Raw genomic sequence first — 21,023 nt, 5'->3', positions numbered from 1 at the left:
ATTTGCCATCCATCACTGAAGTAATTAATAAGTAATTAAGAAAAGTAATAAGTAATGAAATAAGTCTGTAGGCCCTAAACACCTCTAAAAACTGGGACTTATCAATTTTTTGTGAAGTTTCAACATCACAGATATAACTGGGACGAATTTTGTTTTGCCCAATTTACTCAAAAATCCACAACTGATCATCATCAATAAAACTACACACCTAGCATTTTGCTGTTGATTGTTTAGTGTAAACTTCATGCTGAATCAGCTCATGCTTTAATATAACCTGAGGCACACCTCCTTCCTGCCTTCTCCTAGACATATATTATACTCAGTCTTCCTGGGACCGTTTAAAAGCACAAAGGAGAGAAATAACCTTGCTTCAAAGCTGCAGGGATGCTCCTCTCACACATGTCACTCCTTCTGGATAAAGAAGGGCTTTATACTTTACCTCTTCGTCTCTTGGACAAGTGATCACAAAATGGTGCTCCACGTACCTGCAGATCAGAAACATCAGTCCCAGCTGAGTCAATCTGTGCAAATACAGAGGCTGTGGGCTCATCTTCTGGTTCAGGCGCTTCTTCTTGTAAGCGCTGGTGAAGCTCAGACATTGCATTTTTCATCCCGGTAAGGATATCCTCCTTTCTTTGGCACAGCTTGATGATTTCTTCTTTTATAGCTTCCATTTCTCCCTAGGGAGCAACAACATCTGTAAGTATGCATTTTTCTTAGTTAAACAAGAGGTAAAGTAACTGATGACATCATGCATCTTACTGAGAATGGGTCTATTTGCCCTCTTCCCTTTTTCATAGCTTTGGGACAGTTCCCCATTGTCACTGCAGGAGATGTCCTGACACATGCGAAACAATAGCAACAGATTCTGTTCAGGACAGTGCCACCTGTACTGAAGAAGTTGGTAGTCTGGAAGGAAATGTGCAAGGCTGGATAAATGAATCAAACTAGGTCTTGCATAGACAGGGGAATATGAGTTTCCCTCAGGACAGAGGGAATGTAGCTGAGTTACATTACTCTGTGAGTCAAAGCAGATGATATTACTTTCAACTGCCTTTTCTGGAAACCTGACACAGAACAGTTGGGATAGCCTAGGTGAAGGCAAATATAGCTAGGGGTAATTCAGGGCTGAGCAGAAATTTAGCTAACAGAAGGAGACAAAAACAATGGAGGGTTTCAGTAACACAGCAAGGGACAAGAATTATCCCATGTCTTTGCATGTGACACTGGGAGATACCGTTCACAAGAAAGTACAAGGAACATGCTTAATATTCTGCAGGGTCTAAACAATAATCCAAATAAACCTGCATTAACAAAAGAGAAACAAATCTGTCTGGCTTTCCTCCTTGTTCATAACTATTACTCTAGTCAGTGTTCTGCCTTTAGAGCCCGTTTCCAGGAATCTGTCCTTGCCATTTGTTCTCCAGGTGTGAATGAAAGCAGAAGTGTTAACAGACCAAGATGGGGTCAAGGATAAAATGCCTCAACTCCTTCATTACTGAAAGTGCTAAAGCTCTTTGAAGTACTATGGCTTGATTAGAAAACTAAATACCCCACTGCAGAACAGGACCAGTCCATCAGAGCAAGCTTTGATGCTAGGCTTAAAATAATAACACTGCTCTATCACACTGTGAATAACGCTAAGTAAGTAATAATCTGTGACAGCAGAAAGCAGTAAGACGGCTGGTTTTTGTCTTGACTACAGTTTCCTCCATAAATAATGCTAGTGTGCATGCATGACTAGCAGGGTGAAGACAGGAGACCCAGCAGATTTTCAAAGGCTGTGGAAACCCTGCTCAGACAATGATGCTTTTTCCTTTTATACAGTGGAAAACAGAAGACAAAAATTTTCCAGAAGTTAAAGCGACAAAGAGTCACTGGAATGAATTAGTGGCCATCTATGATAATTTAACATAAATGTTTGCTAAGAACGTTATTTCTATTTGTTTTATAGCAGGAGCAGACTTTATACTACAAATATCAGCTACTGCTTTCCAAACTTAACTAGTCAAGAAACCAAATCTTTACCAACACACCGCTCCCTCACTTGAAGTACCTCAATAAGATGGGCACTTCCACTGCCACATCTATCAATGAAATGCTACAACTGTGAAACAGATCTTCTAAAACAGGAGATATTAAACAGAAAGTCTTATATTCAAAGACAAAAAACAAGTAAGAGCCAGGAAATGAGTCATGCTTACTATTAGCACTAAGTCTCCAACATCCAATCACCGGAAAGCAGAGCAACTATGTATTTAGGAGCCTACTGGATGATTATGGTTATTAAGCAGGTACGATGTATGTTTATTAACTTCATTGTTAGTGACTGCAAAAAGCTGATCATCTCAGAGGCACTTTATAAAAATACTTATTAAAGTTAATTAGTCATTTCCTGACTTCTGCAGTGCTGTCTTTAAAACACTTCTTATTTTTGCATTAAACAAGCAATTCACCCATTACAGAAAGAAGCCAACTGCTGAGAAAAACAGCATCTGTTATCAGCTGATGAAAACCCAGCGTGTCAGAAAGGACGAGGGAAGGAATCTGAAAGATCTAGCCCTAACCAGAATCACCAGAAGTACCACTGCATGGTCGGTGATAGGAAAGGGACACAGTGCTCTCTTCATGTGTTATCCCAAGCTGCTAGCCCAGTCGACTTGTACAGCCACGTTAGCAGGACAATGAGCACAGGCAAGCTGCCAGTGTTGCATATTGTTTTACCACAACAGCTGACAATGGCGCTTAGATTTTCACTGGAAGTTGATTCAGGTACAAATAGCACATCCAAATCAATAATGTGAAACATATGCCCAACTTGAAACTAATACTAATTATTATATCTCTTGGTATACAGCAACTAATGTACGTACAGTCACAGCACAGTATTCAATTGCCTGCTTGACTGGAGCAGGGAGGGGAAGCACACTGTTACTTCTCAGAGCTATGTGTTGTCATACATTCAGGACATGACACGAAACCCACCTCTGGACAAGAAGTCTTTTGAGCCTGTGGCTGACATTCATCTGATTTTTCAGCCAAGTGATTCTTTAAGAATTGTTTCAGCTTTTCAATATCTTGCTCACATTCTTCTGTTTTCTTCACAGCCTCCTGTGAAATAGTAACTCTTATAAATAATTTGTATCGACTGGGTCAGAAACAAACTGGTCAGTAATGCAACCAACTTGAACCAAAGAGCACTCAAGTCTCTTTTGCTCCTGTAGTTAGATGTAAATGTTGGATGTTCTGCTAACTCTGCAGAACTCCACAGTGTTTAGAATTCTGCCTGGAAGCACATCACTGCCTACTCGAAAGTAGGACTATGAATTTTAAAACACAAAGTGGAACATATTTAATCACATTTCCTACAATTTATAGAAGGTTGAAAATAAAGAGAAATTACAGGGTTGGTCAGTTTCATATCAAGTTACAAAGCCTACCTGCTTTAATTGGTGCTCAGGTCTTTATTGCCAGCTAGTTTTGCACTGGCCAAAAATGAACTGCGCTGTTCAGGCAGAACCTGCAGCTCGGAAGATAAGCCAACCACAGTTTCTAACAATTTGAATAGTTTCTATAAAATAAATATTTCCACTTTGTGTGAGCTTCCTCTTCTTGCATGACTTATCAGATTGCCTATTATATGTCATCATCAGCCAAATTCACTTTTATTCATTCGACAGTAACAGCAAATTCTCATTAATCAGCACTCTTCATGCAGAAGTCAGCTGCCTCCCCACATCCATTGCTAATGCTTGCCAGCCACCACATGTCACAGTGTCTCAGGTAACTAAGAAATTGTTACATATACAAATAATAATAATTTGTGAAAACATTTAATTTGCAAAACATTTTGTGGCTTTGTTTTCCAGACTGTGGGCTGAGAATCAAAGAATATCAATAGACTCTTCCTCAGACATCTGCAAAAGATAGTGAAGAAGAAAATGCAACTCTGTAGACAGCAGGCTTAAATTTACTTTGTTGATAGCAGCATGCGAGCAGCCTGGGAGGCAGAAAACTCATCTGCAAAGCACACACAGACTGCCTTTCAGAGCAGAGTCTCTCTGTCTATGAACAATAATGTTACTTGTTCATTTACTTCTGCACGACAGCAATCGCTCCCACACATTAGTAAAGTTTTGCATCATTATTTTTTAACTTATAAGTTTCAAAATACAGAAAGAAGTATTTTTCCCACTTCAAACAAAAAAAAGTGAAAAAAAATTCGTCAAGGAAGATGTCCAACTGTAGTCTATAATCTTAATGACATACATAAAGAATCAGAGGGGAATAAAAATAGTTATTCTGCTGCTCAGCTTCAGTAAGAAAATACAAGTCCTTCTGAAAGAGTCTCTTACCCATATCTACGCTCTCATAACTGTTCAGTAGTAAGTAAATATCTCAAATTTACTTGAGTAACTGAAGAATATTCTGTATATAGACTCCAATTTCCTTTGTCAGAAACCAATATGTGAGTCCAGTCACCTGTCTGCAGATCACTCAACCATTCTCTACCTTCCATTGAGGAACAAAAAATCTTATTTTATCCTTTTCTTGATAGAACATATATTATGTCCTATTTGTGTGATTGAATCTCTACCAAGAAGTAATACCTCTCTCTTTACTTCATACTTAAATTTTGCTTTTCCTATCAACTAGAAAACATACTCATGGAATAGGCACTGCTGCTAGGAGTGTGAGGGCAGATACTAAAAAATGACCACAGTACATCACCAAATATGCAAACACTGCCACTCCTTTGCACAGAGAAATGGTAAAACATTGTGGCTTCCAGTTCCTGTTCCTGATGGCATTGTCTAGGTAGCGATAGGTGTGGTTCTTAACAGGCCATAAAAAAACACAAAGGGCAACACACATCAAGTCTCCTAAAATCCTGCCCTGAAGCATTCGCAGTACCTATTACACATTTTGATTCTGTCATACTTTTTCAGATGTTAAACTGAAACTTAATTATGCAGAAGTTCCTAGTATGACAACATGGATAGCAAATATGTGCAACCACATCCCAACACTAAAATGACAAAATAATCCTGAGAGTAGGGGGAAAAAAAAAAAGTATGTACCTACAAAGGTAGCTTGTCTCCAATGTGGCTTTCTGTCTATTAAAATACTTTCTACTTTTCTAATGCAGCACTAAAAAATGCCATCCTTCAATAGCTTTATTCTTTGTAATGTCTCAGGTGGCCACAGACTTATATTGTAGCACTGCAGCTTTCAACCCACTCGATAGGGTGGGAAAGTCTTTTTTGCACAGCTGGATATCCTTGCAGCAAAAAACTAATTTTTCCAATCTGTTTTCTCACAAAGAAATTTTACAATTTACAGATTGTTGGAAGTGTATAAGATAAAGGCAAATGCTGAGCAAAAAGAAGACTACAGCTGCTCCGAAAAGGTAAAAAATCTAAACTTTAACCTAATGCTCTACATAAATGAGTTAGAAGTATTATGGTAATGAGACTTGCCAGTAATGGCAAAGCACCTGAATTCCAAGGACTTACAAGTGTTTCAAAAATTCTTGAATATTTAATCTGGCAACTGTTTATCTGAAATATGTATGTTTTACCATATCTATTTTTCAGACCTAAGAAGACATCAAACCCCAAGATGCTAGGAATCATGTGGGTTTCAGACTCATTTTCTATTTTTAGCACCAGGCATGCATGTCTGCAGCATGCATGCAAGCATGTAGCATGCTTGGGTTTATCTCTTGGTACTTTTTAAACAGAACAGAACAGTTGGAAGGGGCCCACAAAGACAATCTAGTCCAACTGGCTGGCCACTTTGCTGTCAAATGAAAGTTAAAGCATACTATTAAGGCCAATATCCATCCAAATATCTCTTTAACACTGTCAGGAACGGGGCATCAATCACCTTTAGAGAAGTCTGTTCCAATGCTGGATCACCCTCATGATAAAAATACTCTTCCCAGCATCCCCTAGAACAGCTTTATGCCATTCCCATCTGTCACTGGTGACCAGGGAGCAGAGCCCAGCATCTAATTTTGCAGTGCTCTGTGGATACTTTCAAATATCTCAACATCCTTTTTATATTGTGGACCCAGAACTTCAAGTAACATTGAGGGAAAGGCCACACCAACACAAAGTATAGTGGGAGAATCACTTCTTTTACCATGCTATGAATAGTGCTCCAAACCACCTAAGATTGCTCCACAAAGCCTCTTGACTGTCCATGGAGTTAAAAGCAGCTCTCTATTTACTACCATCAGCAAATCTGCTAAGGATACATTCAACTCCTCCATCCAGATCACTGACAAAAACGTTGAATAGGACTGGCCCTAAGACTGAGTTCTGGGGAAGACCACTAGTGACTGGCCACCAGTAGCCACAGTCACTACAACCATGTGATCTCTGCTGTTCAGTCAGTTTGTCACCCAGTGTAACACGAACCTGTTCATCTCACAACTGGACAATTTGTTCAGAAGGATACTGTGAGGAATAGTATCGAAGGCCTTACTAAAACCTAGAAAGACTACTCCACTGCCTCTCCCTTATCCACACTAAGTTGTTGACCTTATGTAAAAGGAGATCAAATTACTGAGACAGAACTTTCCCTTCAAGAACCTATGCTGATTCAGTCTGATAACAGCAATGTTCTTTGAATGCCTTAATTTTCAATCTGAAAATAAAAGACAGAGACTCATATTTTAGCTGCACTGCATATACCTGGCCTCTGGAATGCTTAGTAAGAAGTTACATATTCTAAAGCACTCTGCTTTACTATAGTAGGTTTGGAAAACCTAATAATGCATCACTTGAAATTCATTTCATTTTTCTACCTACTATGTTTTTGTTGTAGTGTGCAATTCCTCCCCTCAAAAAAATCAGAACATCCCCTAAAACATTACATAGAAAACATGGTAGGTGCAGTACATGTCTGTAAAATGAAGGTATTTGAGGTTATCTTTTATGAAATAAAATAACATTAATGAATGCAAATCCATTACCTCCAGCAGTTCATTTTGCTCCTTGGTAATTTTTTCTATTTTTTTCAATTCTCCCAAAAGTTGTTTTGCCCTTAGGAAGACTGAAACAGGTTGCTTTTTCATCCCTGGTAGCTGAAGGGCTTCTTCATAGGACTGTATATGAACAATGGTCTTCTGCATAGGACCGATATGGTCAAGTATAACCTATTAGGATACAGGATAAATAATGGATGATTGAGTGGATCAGAAAAAATCAAATTTACACCTCAGTTATAATATGCAAGAGTTGTCTTTGTTGACTTTCCTATTTAAGAAGGAAAAATGTTTTACTCTTAGAAGAAATAAATGAAAATCCACAATGAGGATTTCAAATCCTCTCTAAAGAAGGAGGAAAATTTAACTCACATTTACAGGTTTGCATAAAGGCTGCACAATGACAAAAAAGGGTCATATTCAGAGTAGTTACTTATCTTATTACACGTCATTCTAAAGTGCTGAATCTTGGCCACAAAGACGGTTTAAAAAATGGCCTAATCCTTCTGCTGTCACTGTAGCCAACTCAGGTTTTTCTTTTCTGCACTGCAAACCACCCATAAAATATTCTGTGTTAAAGCTAACCTTTTTCTGAAGGTTCTAAAAACACCCCTATCACTGCTGAGAAACATGGCTGAGATAGGGATGAGTAGAAACAGAAACAAGGACAAACACCTAAAGTCAGGTAGACAGGTTCTCATATTCTGTCATTCTGAGCAGATGCAGTTTACAATCACCTTTGCCATTTTTGGATGATAGAAATGCACATAATTTCATACTGCAAAATACATGTTCTATGGAAGACTCTGTGATCAACTCTGGAAGAACAGAGTGGCAATAGCAACTCAAAAGTTCCTTGTTACCCTGAAGAAATATAAAACCAGAGAACTTCAGAAGGAAAATAAATAAATGAGAGCCCTGAACTCTTTTCTTACTAACATTTTTGTTAGACTCTCTCGCAAAAAGATTTTATGTAAATAACTACAACTGGAACAGAGGTGTTTATTGTCCCATTCATAACCAGCTCGTATCAGATTTTGTTATTTGCATATTATCCAGACTTCCGTTTAAAATCAAGTAGCAGGTGAATATTATTTTCTAGAAGAAATATTGCTTTAGCTTTTCCATATAATGTAGCTGTTTGATGCTAAGTGAAGTAATATACACTGAGCATATCAGGTCATAATCCTCCCAAAAATGGAGGACTCAAATATGGCAGGAATATTTGTATACCTTAGTTGCACACTTTGGCAACTTGCACACTTGTTTATTGGCATATTCTCAATTGTGCTTTAGTTTCAAATGTTCTAGGTTAGACCAGGACTGTGCTTCTTAAAGGGATATCCCAACAGTCTCATCTAAGAGTTGCTTTTGCACACTCGTCTTGGTGTATGTAAATTTTATTCCCTTCAGATGAAACTAAAGCTGTGACTTTCCAGAAGAGTATCTAAAGGCCTTCACTAATGGATGCCCAGCCTCCTGGACAAGCACTAGTCTGGTCCTAAGTAAGCTCCCAAGACAGATACAGCACAGACATCAGATCCCCTGAAGCATTTCACCCAACCAATCTGCTCCTTTTGGATTTCACTATTTGTTTCTGGAAATGTGTACCTGAAATAATGTTTGTAGTAACTGCCAATGACCTGAGAGTTAGAATACGTGTAACACTGACATTTCCAAGTCATACACTGAAAATTCATTCATTGTAATATTGCAGTCACAAAACAGCCTTAACAGTTTTTTGCTGGAAAAAGCTTACATAGGAGTTTTCACAGACCTGTCCGTGTTTAAGTTGGTCTTTAGGAGAAAGTTCCAGCAGATCTTCTGATGATAAGATTGTCTTCATTTTTGTAACATCCTTCTCAAACATTTTTACATGAGATTCAATGGCATCCAATTCCTAGATTTTGGGAACAAAGAACATTTGTAGATAGATTTGAAACTCCCTTCAAAAAACAAAATAAATTTGAATTTCTACATTTACTCAAAACTTAAAAAGAAATACTGCAAAACAAACGCAGCATATTTAGAATGTGTTAGCAGGACATTTTAACAGATGCTGCTGCTGACCAAAAAGCTAGATATTATAGATCATATATATTCTCATAGCATCTAAAAGAAGTAATAAAATATAGTCACCTAGTCTATTTTAAAGCCCAAGTATGGAACTGAATTTCCCTTGAAAAATCACATTGTAAATTACTACTGGTGACAATATACTTTTTCATTGTTGATATTTCCCATTATGAAACAGTTCTAATTAAGCATTCTATACGAGGACTTATTTCAGATGGAAAATGAGTCTGCGTACAGTACAGATCCCAGATAACTCTCATGAAGACAGAGTCAAAGAATAAACTATGTTGGAAGGGATCTTGGAAGGTCTCCAGACAGTGTCTGGGGCCTGACTCTGCTGAGATGTGCAAACCTCCTGCTATGGAGATTTCACCCTGACTCTGGGCTCCTGATCCAGTGTTTCACCAATTCCACTGAAAAAAAAAAACCATTCTTAATACGTAGATAGGAGTTCTTTGTTATAATTTGGGTCTGTTAATTCTCACCTCTTAACTACACACAACTTTAGAGTCTGGCTCTATTTTGTTTGCAGTCACCATTTAGCAGCAGGCAACAGTAGCATCTCCCCTATATCCATCTCTTCTCTGGTTTGAATTTACCAGCTCTCTCAGCCTTTCTTCCTGTGTACTGTGCTACAGACCCTGAAAGCTCTTGTGGCTTTTCTTGAACTTGCTGCAGTATGTCTATAGTTTTTCTTGCTCTGAGAAAATCCAAAATAGGCATACCACCCACACGTGACCTCACAGGTACCAAAAAGAAGTGTAGGATTGCTCCCATGGACTTCCTGGCTACACACTTGCTCAGTTTTGGATGCTGTTGGTGCTGCACCATGGATGCTTTGATCAACAGGACCTCTGGTCTTTTTGGCATAGCCACTTTCCAGATGGTTGGCCCCCAGTCTATACTAGTATCTGGTGCAGTGCATTGAACTGTTGAACATGATGTTGTTGAACACGATTTCTGTCAGGACATTTCTTCAGCTTATCCATGTGCCCTCCAGCCCTGCCCTCTAGCAAGATAAGCCCTTTTCACCTGTTGGTCAACAAGCCCTCATTTCATCTTCCAAACAAGGGGTGTCATCAGTACTCTTGAACTTAATTATTAACCAAACTCCTTCAAATTTGTCTCCAACAATTAATTTACTTATTATATAATTTACTTCTTATTTACTAGCTATATCTACTAAAATCCACATGCTTTTTTTTTCCTGTGCTGCTGGCAGGTGGCTCAGCACCATACACAGGTGTTTGCTCACTTCCCTCCTTCCCAGTGGGATGGGGGAGAGAATTGAAAACTTTAAGTCAGTCCTAATTCTGCTCACTCTCAGCTCCTTGGGCTCTTTGGTGATAATGGCCTTGGCTCTATAAAATACTCCTTTGCAGCTACTGTAAAACTAAGTGTGATATCAACACTGTTTTTCTCCAAGAACAAAAACAAAGCATCCAACCAGACACTGAAAAAAATTCCATTCCAGCTGAAACTAAGACATACGCAGACAATGTAAGTTGTATTTCAAAACATATGGTGAAGCTCCAATAAAAAGAACTTACAGATAACCAAACTTACATCAGCCACATGCTGGATCTGTGGAAGAATCTCTGCTATCTCTTGCTGTAACGTTGCTACTTCCTCCTCTGCTTCATTCAGTTGTTGTATTATACTGTCTACTTCGAAGACTGGTGTTAGCTCCTCCAGCTCCAAGTAAACACTGTGCAGATGATTTTGCTTCTGTTCTGAGTCTTCCAAGGCCATCTACAGACAAAATAAGAAATTAGCTTGCCTCCACCACTCTGAGAAAGTGGAAAAAATCAAAGTTCTGAAGTTATTTGGATCGGAATGAATCAGATTTAATTTCCTGTACACCACTGACCACTGCATGTATTCCCAAAAGCTTAGTTCAGATTATAACACTTCATGCTTAATGAAACCAAACTGTTGAATCCTGCAGGCAAAAAAATCTGATAGAGTGCTGCTATGACTATAACGGCATCAATTAGGTAAAACAAGTCTACATGAGCATAATGAGTCCTGTAGAGGAAGGTTTTAAACACTGAGATCCTACCCCCAAAACAGGGAAGTATGAGAACCTGGAGAAGATCCCACCCAAATTTCTGTGCAATTGTCAGGCTGACCTCAAGTACATACATGTCAGCCAGAGACATGAAAAGGTTTTTCTGTACACCAGCAGATGAACCAAAGTGCTGCAGAAAATATCTGGCCAGTTGTGCATGATGTGAACATTCTTCCCACCTCCCCGCAGCTAACTGCACAATTTGTTCTTTATGAATTACAGCAGATGCCTTCACACAGAATAGTGAAGGTTGTAAGCAGTATCTGTGATTGATTCATCTTTGTGCCAACTAAAGAAAACCACTGAAATTATCTTTGAACTTTATGATAAGCCTTGTTCATGTTTCTAAATCCACAAGCTTCCCAGCCTAAACCACATAAAAACCACAAATGCAAACGAAAATAAAGCTTTTTTCAGGAAAACATACACAAATTTTGTTAGCTGCCATCTCCTCAATCTTACTGTGTGATCTGAAACACATTGGTTCAGAACTGTCAACTACCCCTTGTAATACAGGAAAGAAATTCTAATTAGTTTTAATACAATAATCCATATTCAGAGCACCAATTCATATAGAGTTGGACATATAGAAAACTTTTTTTTAAAATATGAAATTGTTAGAAATCATCTTGGCACTCGCCTGGCTCTGTAACATTAAAAACATTTGATTCTTGAAAGTCAGAATTACTTTCAAGATACAGTGAGAACTGCCTTGCACATCGATTCACTTCAGAGTTCCTGGTAAGTGAACGAATATCAAAATACCACTCTATATTGGATCATATGTACAATACAGAATATGTATAAAACTGTACATATTCAAGAAGTAATAACTGATTATAGCTATACAACACACAGACATTTATTTTTGGAAGATAGATGCACTACACTCCAGCACTTTCTCAAGATAGTTAAGTCCACCACTGAAAAGTACCTATCTTTATTTCTATGCCTTTAAACTGTAACTATTTTTCACTTAAAGTAATAATTGAAAATTATTTATATCAGAAAGAGTTAAGAAAGCAAAACTGTTTCTTTATAGAGCAACTAGTTATAATGAGAACATACATCTGTATTAACACTTACCTGAAGGCCATCAGCATACTTGTGTAGTCTTTTTGCACAGTCATTCTGAGCACCTGCTCTTAGCAAGCTGCTGGTGTTTTCTATCCAAACTTTCATGTTCCTTGAGAGTTCACCATATTCTTCCATCTTGTTGGCAGCCTAGGAAACGACATGTTTTTATTAAAAAGGCACAAATACATTTCTATTTTACTGTCTGTGGGCAAGACTTAAAGCAAAATGGACACATTTTTATCAAGGTGAAAAAGAGAAGTACAATTGAAATTTTTCTGAAACAGTTTCATCTTCTAAACAAAAGTAATTTTGGTGTCTATGGGCTTACATCTCACAGGGACACTGCTGTGATTTATGTGGCAACGTTATTTAAATGGATAACACATTGGCAGAGGTATCATAAACTGTAACACTGCTGATCCAGGGGCAGGAATCACCCATGCTAACTCATATCAACCCCGATGCAGAGTTGATCCTTTGGACTGGAAACTGGAGGTTATGTTTATCATTCCAGAAATTCTTAGGTACAATGAGTCAATGCACCTACTTTTGGCTTTTTGTTTATTTGGGAGCTTTGGATGATGTTTTGTGCAAAGCCTTTTTATGGTTTTCCTTTTTTTTTTCTTTTGTAGTTTTTGTTGCTATTGCTTTTGCTTCTTTTTTAATATAATGTTGAGAAATTTGAGAAAATTTAAAGTTTACATTTGCCTCTACCTTGTTTAAAATGGCTGTTCTGCGCTCAGCAAGTTGTGAGACTTGTTGGTAATGCTGAAGGGGAGTCATTAAGATATCCATCAATTCCTGTGCATGGCAGGAATCCTGCTCTACTATGTCATGCACTTCTGCATCCAGTTCATTGAGTTTGTAATGCCAAAGGTCCAGCATATCCCAGATTTGCTGCATGGAAAGAAAGGAGAAATGAAATATATGGTTGGGAACAAGGAGTTATTTCTTCCTCATGTTGGGCATGTGGAATTGTAAAGATTTCAGAACTGATACAACAAGAACATAACACTCTGCATCTGCTGGTGTGATTCACAGCTAAAAAAAAATGCATTTTCCTGTGAGAAAAAAAAGGTAAATGTTCATCACGTAAATGCTTGCTTGTACCTCTTCTATTAAAGGCACGGAATGAATGGAGGCAACTTAACACTCCTGATAAACCAGGCTCTGTAAAAGCAACCAAAAATCTTTCAGTGCTCACAAAAAAATAAAGGCAAAATTACCTTCTGAACTTCTTTGGCTTTTGCAACGTTTTCACTCTTCTGTTCCAACATCTTTTCAATAGCTTGAAGGCCATTGTTAATAGTCTCTGCTTTTCCTTTCAGCACATACTGAGGAGAACTCTGCAAGTTTTCAAAGCTAACCTGTCACAGAAAACGACAGAGGAGATTACAAAGATCTGCTTGTCTCTGTGTACTCCCTAACTAAAAATATTCGAAGTCTTTTTATGTTTCTCATGATGAGTCACTTAAAAACACCAGAATGGAATTACATTTTCTGAGAGAAGCATCAATGTGACCAGATCGAATGTTCACATCTTGTTCAACAATTTCTCCATACTTAAAATGACCAGCAATCATGATCCAAAGAATAGTAAGGTCCTGCAACTCCCTGCATTCAGCTGACTCCTTTTCATCTGCAGCAGATGCCAATCATTACTGCAGAGTGGAAAGGGTCACAATCAGATTCTTGTTCTAACAAACCTAGAACAGCACTGCTGTGCCTCGACAATTTTTTCCACTTAAGAAATAAGGAAATATTAAGAAGCATCGCTGCATAGTGAATTTCTAAACAAAAAATCAGATTAATTCCAAAAATAAAGATCTTTGAACCCCATAAAATACGTGGAACTTAATTTTATCCTGCAGAACTGTGCAAAAATGAAAGACAAACCGAAACACTGAAGGGACTGATTTCTGATGTAAAGAGAGAAGCTGTAAGTGTGCTGAAGTAGAGTCACTGCCGAAGCAGTGAAATGAGAGACACAAGGAGGTACCAGGTTACCATGAACTAGAAGAACTGCAGGGGGTGAGAAAGTCCTTGCTTGCCCGAGGTGATGTCTCTCCTCACTCAAATCTGTTAGCTGTTAGGGTCAGCCAACTATCAGAATATTGTTAAATCATGGTGAATTCCTTGTGTGCCTAGGATTTATGGAGCTCAATTACACATGCACATTGCACAGCTTTATGCTGCGTGGTTAGAAGAGATTTCTAGTTACCAGTTATCAGGCTTGTCACTACTTATTCTGAAATATTCCTCTTCTGTGGGAAGAGAAATAAGGAAATTTATTTATTTAGTAAATTATTTACTTGTTTTTAATTCTTAATACTTGTTAGTTTATTAAGATTCTGACAGGTACTGTCAGACAAATATAATAGCCATACTAACGTATTGCATTGATAAAACTACAGTAATCAAAATAAATGTATAGGAAAAAGACCTACAAGTCCCTCTCGTGGGTACTTGTGCTTATACAAAAAAAGTATGAAGTCCAGCCCATACTTTGTGCCTACAACTCTTTGGAAAAAGGAACTCATACTGTAATCAACAAATACTTCACCATTATTATTACCCTGAAGTAAATTCAGCATGACAAATTACGGATGTGCAGTACTACCTTTTCCTACAAAACGAAGCAAAAAACATGGAACAGAATCACGCATGAGCAACGTGACACAGCTGGAAATAAGGAAGCAGGCTGTTCACAGACTTCTGTCTTTCCTCAGACAATCTGCTGTAACTGACAGTGTTCTGGTCATCCATAGGGCAGGATTTTACTTTCAGTCACTCATATCAGTCTGAATGTATAGTTTTTGTCACATAAAATGCATGGCATCAGAAATACATTTTATATTCATTCTTATGTTAGCATACTTAGAAGAAAGTAGAACGCTCTTAAAATATGACAAGTTAATTCAGTTTAGCACAGGCTAGTACCTCCCTGCTTTGTACCTAAGCTGATCTCCAGTTCCAGTAGAATTTATTTGGTTTCCTTCAGACATTAAAAAAAATTCCAACACATTCCATATTGTTTTCCTCTACTCAAAACTGAAATATTTCCAGGGCAGTTCTTACACTTCAGCATGTAATGTATGCATCGGGATAATCATTCATCTCAGAAATTGAAACAGCAAAACAAAAAAGAAAAAACAATCCAAAGCATAAATATTGTTTTATTCCCCTGTTCTCCTTCTTGCTCCTATCCAGATGTTGGTTCTCAAAAGAGTTTCAATTTGAAATAAAAACTGTAAAAATAAACCTAATTAAAACTAATAAACTGTAATAAATAGCTCTCTAAATATTTAATGCAAAATAAAACGAATGACAATAACAAGTAACTGGATTTAAAAATTGTGTCATTAAACTTTGAGGTTGTAGCAAATTAACTGAGATTCAGTCTTTAAAATTAGCATTAAATATTATTATTTCAGCAAGAAACTGAATGGCTTTTTTCATTTCTAAAAGTAACAGAAATGAATCAATAAAAATGACAACTATACCAGAAGAATTTCATCCCAAACTTAGAATATTACTTTATTTTCCTTAAATTATATTTTCAGTTAACTGCTTACGTTGTCTTTATACAGAAAACACTGCAAACAAAGCATCTCATTCTAATTTAGTTACCCAAATAATCTGTCTGCTTTTAAAGGAATGCAATCATGGCCTGAGAGGTGGCATAAAGTACCATGCACTGATCCCTTAGCATACATGCAAGTTAAATTAAAAAAAATATATATATATATAACGTATATATATATATATATGTGTGTGTGGTTTTAAAGGAGAAATTCAACTCAGTTGTAAAAACTCTTCTCAGTTAAGCAAAACTAACGCCCCAACCAACTTTGACTACTAGTTCAGTTTAAGAACCAGAGTAGACAGAGGATCACATTCATATAATATCCAAAAATCCAATCGTTATTGCTAGTTCTGTCATGCTTTCTTTTAGCAACAACACTATTTTATATTCAGCTGCTTACTGGAAGTTTATAGTTAAAGAAGACAGTTAACATTAGGAATTTTTTCTCAAGCACACCCTTTCACCAAGAGGAAAAATGCAAAATGAAAAAAAAAAAACCTGCAAAAATGAAAAATAGTCAATGTTTTAATTTTAAATTTGTAGTTACAAAGCTCATCAAATCTTACTGTATGAATGCATTACAAAGAAATAGGTATGAAAATCACATAAACAATTACCTTATCTTCTAGGTCCTGCAATGTTCTCTTGCAGTCCTCCAGCTGTGCTTCAGTTTCTGCAGGAACTATTGTATACATTTCAGAATATCTGATCCGGAGTTTCTTCATGATGTCCTTAAGCTTTTCACTTTCTTTACCAATTACACTCTGAACTTCCTACGAAATAGAGAATTTTTTACCCTCTTTTACAGAGCACATACACATATATACTGTGGTTTACATTTCTTGCCACAGGTGTGACTTGGAAAAGTTGTTTCTGAGATGTAAATACCTCTTTGACTACCTCTGAAAGCTGATTAACCTCGAGAAATACTCACGCACTGAATCAAATAATGTTTTCAATCTGTAAGAATTAATTAAAATTGATACTATTCCATGTCAAACAACTGACGCATTGGTATTTTTTGACAGGTATAACAACATAATCATACAAAGTGCAATGATTAAATGTTAACCTTTGTGCTGTCCCTTTTAGTGAAAGTGCATTTTCTCTTTTAAAGATGTTTAATAGCCTATGTTCATTCCCTCATTATTATTAACAACACAAAAGCCACAAAAAGCAACAGATTTCAAGCTGAAGTGTCTGCTTTCAGGCAATTATGCAGAGCAGCACAGCGGGCTCCTTTCAAAGCACTATTTTCCAGTGCTGCATGAAGAATGCAGGTTGTTTGAGATAAAAGAAACTTGAACAACTGTCTAGAGCCTGTGGCCTAGAAATAAAATCTGACCCAAGTCTCTTGCAGGAAGAATGAAGAAATTCATTTGTTTTGAAGGTTTTCTAGAGTTTCAAGTTGGAAAGTTCTGTTTTATGGTTCCTTTTTCCAGTATTCAGCAACTTGAGAAACTCAAATGTTATTGATGTTACTGGGCAAAAAGCTCCCACCAGGCATCAAAATTAACACCATCCTCTTTTTCCAATCAGGGATACCAGTGATCCACTAACTTCCAATCTTTGCTTGGGGATCTTTCCCCTCATACAAAAGGGAGATGAGAGAGAGAGCGAAGGAGAGAGAGCGAAGGAGAGAGAGAGAAGGAGAGAGAGAGAAGGAGAGAGAGAGAAGGAGAGAGAGAGAAGGAGAGAGAGAGAAGGAGAGAGAGAGAAGGAGAGAGAGAGAAGGAGAGAGAGAGAAGGAGAGAGAGAGAAGGAGAGAGAGAGAAGGAGAGAGAGAGAAGGAGAGAGAGAGAAGGAGAGAGAGAGAAGGAGAGAGAGAGAAGGAGAGAGAGAGAAGGAGAGAGAGAGAAGGAGAGAGAGAGAAGGAGAGAGAGAGAAGGAGAGAGAGAGAAGGAGAGAGAGAGAAGGAGAGAGAGAGAAGGAGAGAGAGAGAAGGAGAGAGAGAGAAGGAGAGAGAGAGAAGGAGAGAGAGAGAAGGAGAGAGAGAGAAGGAGAGAGAGAGAAGGAGAGAGAGAGAAGGAGAGAGAGAGAAGGAGAGAGAGAGAAGGAGAGAGAGAGAAGGAGAGAGAGAGAAGGAGAGAGAGAGAAGGAGAGAGAGAGAAGGAGAGAGAGAGAAGGAGAGAGAGAGAAGGAGAGAGAGAGAAGGAGAGAGAGAGAAGGAGAGAGAGAGAAGGAGAGAGAGAGAAGGAGAGAGAGAGAAGGAGAGAGAGAGAAGGAGAGAGAGAGAAGGAGAGAGAGAGAAGGAGAGAGAGAGAAGGAGAGAGAGAGAAGGAGAGAGAGAGAAGGAGAGAGAGAGAAGGAGAGAGAGAAGGAGAGAGAGAGAAGGAGAGAGAGAAGGAGAGAGAGAGAAGGAGAGAGAGAGAAGGAGAGAGAGAGAAGGAGAGAGAGAGAAGGAGAGAGAGAGAAGGAGAGAGAGAGAAGGAGAGAGAGAGAAGGAGAGAGAGAGAAGGAGAGAGAGAGAAGGAGAGAGAGAGAAGGAGAGAGAGAGAGAGAAGGAGAGAAGGAGAGAGAGAGAGAAGGAGAGAGAGAGAGAGAGAGAAGGAGAGAGAGAGAGAGAGAGAGGAGAGAGAGAGAGAGAAGGAGAGAGAGAGAGAGAGAAGGAGAGAGAAAATGCAACTATGAAACATATTTTTGCCTAATTTTACAGCAAAGTTGTTGTACTCATTAACACTATGTCAGTATTTGAAGGACTTTATGGATTCCCCAAGTTGATTTTACAAGAATCACTTGCAGAGTCTGCTACAACACTAGTGTCCAAAGGAAAAGGTTTGAAGGTGCCCTGGTTAAGTATGCAGAGTAGGATGAACAGGATATATACTGAGCAGTCCTTCCTAGAAGGCATGCAACTGGCTGTGAATCCCCTCACAATCTGCAAAGGCTTCTGTGCATGCTAATTGAACTATGAAGAGGGAGAAGAGTGCAAAGCAATTCCAGGGCAGGGCCAGCTCCATCCCGTTGAGCCAGACTCATTCTCTTTAACTCGGTGTGCATATGGATATACATACTTTGCAACTAATTTTATTTGGAGTGATTTCAAGCCCCAACATAAAAGAGAATATATTCCAAACATTCCCAGAGTCACAAAGCAACTACTAACCTCTAGCTGTCCTGCCTTTCCAACGGCATCTTGGGATAGCAAAGATAGAGCATTTTGCAATACATTTTTCACAGCATTTATTTCTTCAGCAATCTTGTTCCTCTCTTGAATCTCAGACTGTACTAAATTCTTATGGTCTTGAGTCTTTTCATACAACCTATGACAGATAACAGAATGATTTGTTGAATTTGTTGAAACAGGAATGATGCTCCAGAAAACAGGTTTATAATCTCAAGAGTCTGAAAGCCATGGTAGAGAAAAAGACATTAATGAAGATTTCCATGTAAAAAAACTAAGCATGGAGAATGGTGATTGTAATCACAGTTTTGCAAAAACCATTTGAAGTAAATCTTAAACATTCATTAAGGTACTCATTAAGGTAAAAGTTTCATTGTGAAAAATGTGCAAGGTCTGACTTTCAGGAGAGTAGAAGACTCATACATCTCATTCAAGTTCAGAGGAGCTTGGAGCCTCCAAAATCAATCTCGAATCCTAATGGTTCTTTCTACATTTGAATTGTAGATCACATATGACATGCTCAGGCTCAAGTGCTCCCCCCCCCAACTAGTATCTCCCATTGCCCATGCTGAAAACAGCAGATGGCTTAGATGGAGCACTAGTTTGACTCAGTAGATTATCTTTTTTAAGTCCAGTACATCTTTCACACATTCTTCAATATCTAATAAAATGCTGTTCTTCTAAGTAATCATACGTTGCAAATTCCACCAAACTTTTGCACCACTTACTTTTCACAGCGGTCTTGCATTGCTTTTATCTCGCATAAGGCAGGAAGGGCAGTTTCTGCCTCTGTATTTTCAGATGTATTCAGGATGTTCCTTATTCGGTGAAGAAGTAAGAGTAAGAGGAGCTGCTGCCTGTTGATGTTTTCCTCAAATGCATACAGTGAGTCCAGTAATTCTACCAGCTCCTCTCTGGTGGCCTTCTCTTTCTCTTTAAGACTTTCTGGCTGTTCTTCCTGGAGCTTATCAAGAATGATTGCTTCTCGTTCCAGCTAAGTAAACAGCATGCCAAAGAGTAAGCTGAAGTGCTTTTAAAATTCATCAACTTAAGTTATATTATTTATTTACTCATATGCATAACTAAATAGTAGGAACTACATATCCAGAAAGCGTGAACCTCTGATGGGTGCCAAAACATCTGAGTTTGCTTCAACAAAGAATATAACCACACAGAGAGTCATGCTGGGTTCACACAACATATGCTATTTACATCTCCATGATTTTTGATTTCAGGTTCAAGAAAGTCTGTAGGTAACTGGCTGACCAATGACAAAAATAATAATCATTCTGTATTGATCTCAGCCCTGTACAGGTAGTTTTACCATCTAAGGGTCTCCTCTCTATCACATTCCTCAAAACGTACTGTTTGTTAGGCAACTCACCTCCTCATTGATGAACTTCCATTCTTGTTTTAGTTCTTCACAGTTGATTTCCAGCTCTTTTGCTGCCTCAAGCAAACCCAGCCAATTTTCCCACAGTGCTGTTACAATCCTGCCCAGGGCCCTGTCACTTCCCTTGCATAATCTCATCAGCTCTCCTGAGACCTGCCTTAGCTTCACAAGATCATCTTCAGCCGAGTCAATGTTGGAGACTAAAATCTTATGCAAAAATAAACAAGCAAATAAATAAATACAGCCTATCAGAAGTGTTAATGAAGCATTCAGTAACATGATTAGAATCCTCTATTAAAATGGAAATCACTCCACTGTGCTAGCTAAATATGGTTTTAGTGAGGGAATTCTGTATTGGCTCAGACCACGTAGAAAAGGGAAATAAAACAAACAAAACAATCAGAAGAACAGCATGCACAAGAAATTAGGTTGCTTTTACTTTATGGTTATTTGGAAGGGCAATGAATGTGTTCTAGTTATAGACACACAATATAAAGAGTCTGCAGTATGATGAGTACTACAAGAGAAGACAGAAGAAAGGTTCATTGTAGCAGGGGTATGGTGAGGAGGAAGCAAGACTCCTGGATGGGGAAGTCGGAAGTACTCTGACTTTCCCATCTGAGAGAAAATAACAGCAATTTGAGAACTCTGACCAGTCCCAGTCCTGCAAAGCAGCAACAAGGAATTTGAAAATGCAACACA

The 21,023-nt window shown here is 38.2% G+C and overlaps 1 protein-coding gene across 6 annotated transcripts in view; it reads right to left on the bottom strand.

The window, feature by feature from the left end:
* The window catches only part of SYNE2 (spectrin repeat containing nuclear envelope protein 2), a 161,343-nt gene that overhangs the window by 75,065 nt on the left and 65,255 nt on the right, over positions 1–21,023 (bottom strand). For all 6 annotated transcript variants that reach the window (XM_065749049.1, XM_065749023.1, XM_065749014.1 and 3 more), the window contains exons 52-63: positions 20,313–20,528; positions 19,657–19,922; positions 18,911–19,067; positions 16,422–16,577; positions 13,445–13,585; positions 12,933–13,115; positions 12,228–12,365; positions 10,637–10,822; positions 8,772–8,894; positions 6,983–7,165; positions 2,986–3,111; positions 486–680 (exon numbers count right to left, since the gene is read on the bottom strand). In XM_065749049.1, coding sequence (XP_065605121.1) covers positions 486–680; positions 2,986–3,111; positions 6,983–7,165; positions 8,772–8,894; positions 10,637–10,822; positions 12,228–12,365; positions 12,933–13,115; positions 13,445–13,585; positions 16,422–16,577; positions 18,911–19,067; positions 19,657–19,922; positions 20,313–20,528 — 2,070 coding nt within the window. The remainder of the gene's footprint in view (positions 1–485; positions 681–2,985; positions 3,112–6,982; positions 7,166–8,771; positions 8,895–10,636; positions 10,823–12,227; positions 12,366–12,932; positions 13,116–13,444; positions 13,586–16,421; positions 16,578–18,910; positions 19,068–19,656; positions 19,923–20,312; positions 20,529–21,023) is intronic.

This window comes from Cyrtonyx montezumae, unplaced genomic scaffold (assembly GCF_038088225.1).
Source record: "Cyrtonyx montezumae isolate F1298 unplaced genomic scaffold, pur_monq_1.0 scaffold_10, whole genome shotgun sequence".
Taxonomy (NCBI): Eukaryota; Metazoa; Chordata; class Aves; order Galliformes; family Odontophoridae; genus Cyrtonyx; species Cyrtonyx montezumae.
Note: the sequence above shows the minus strand (reverse complement) of the source record. Positions and strands in the feature narration are given on the sequence as shown.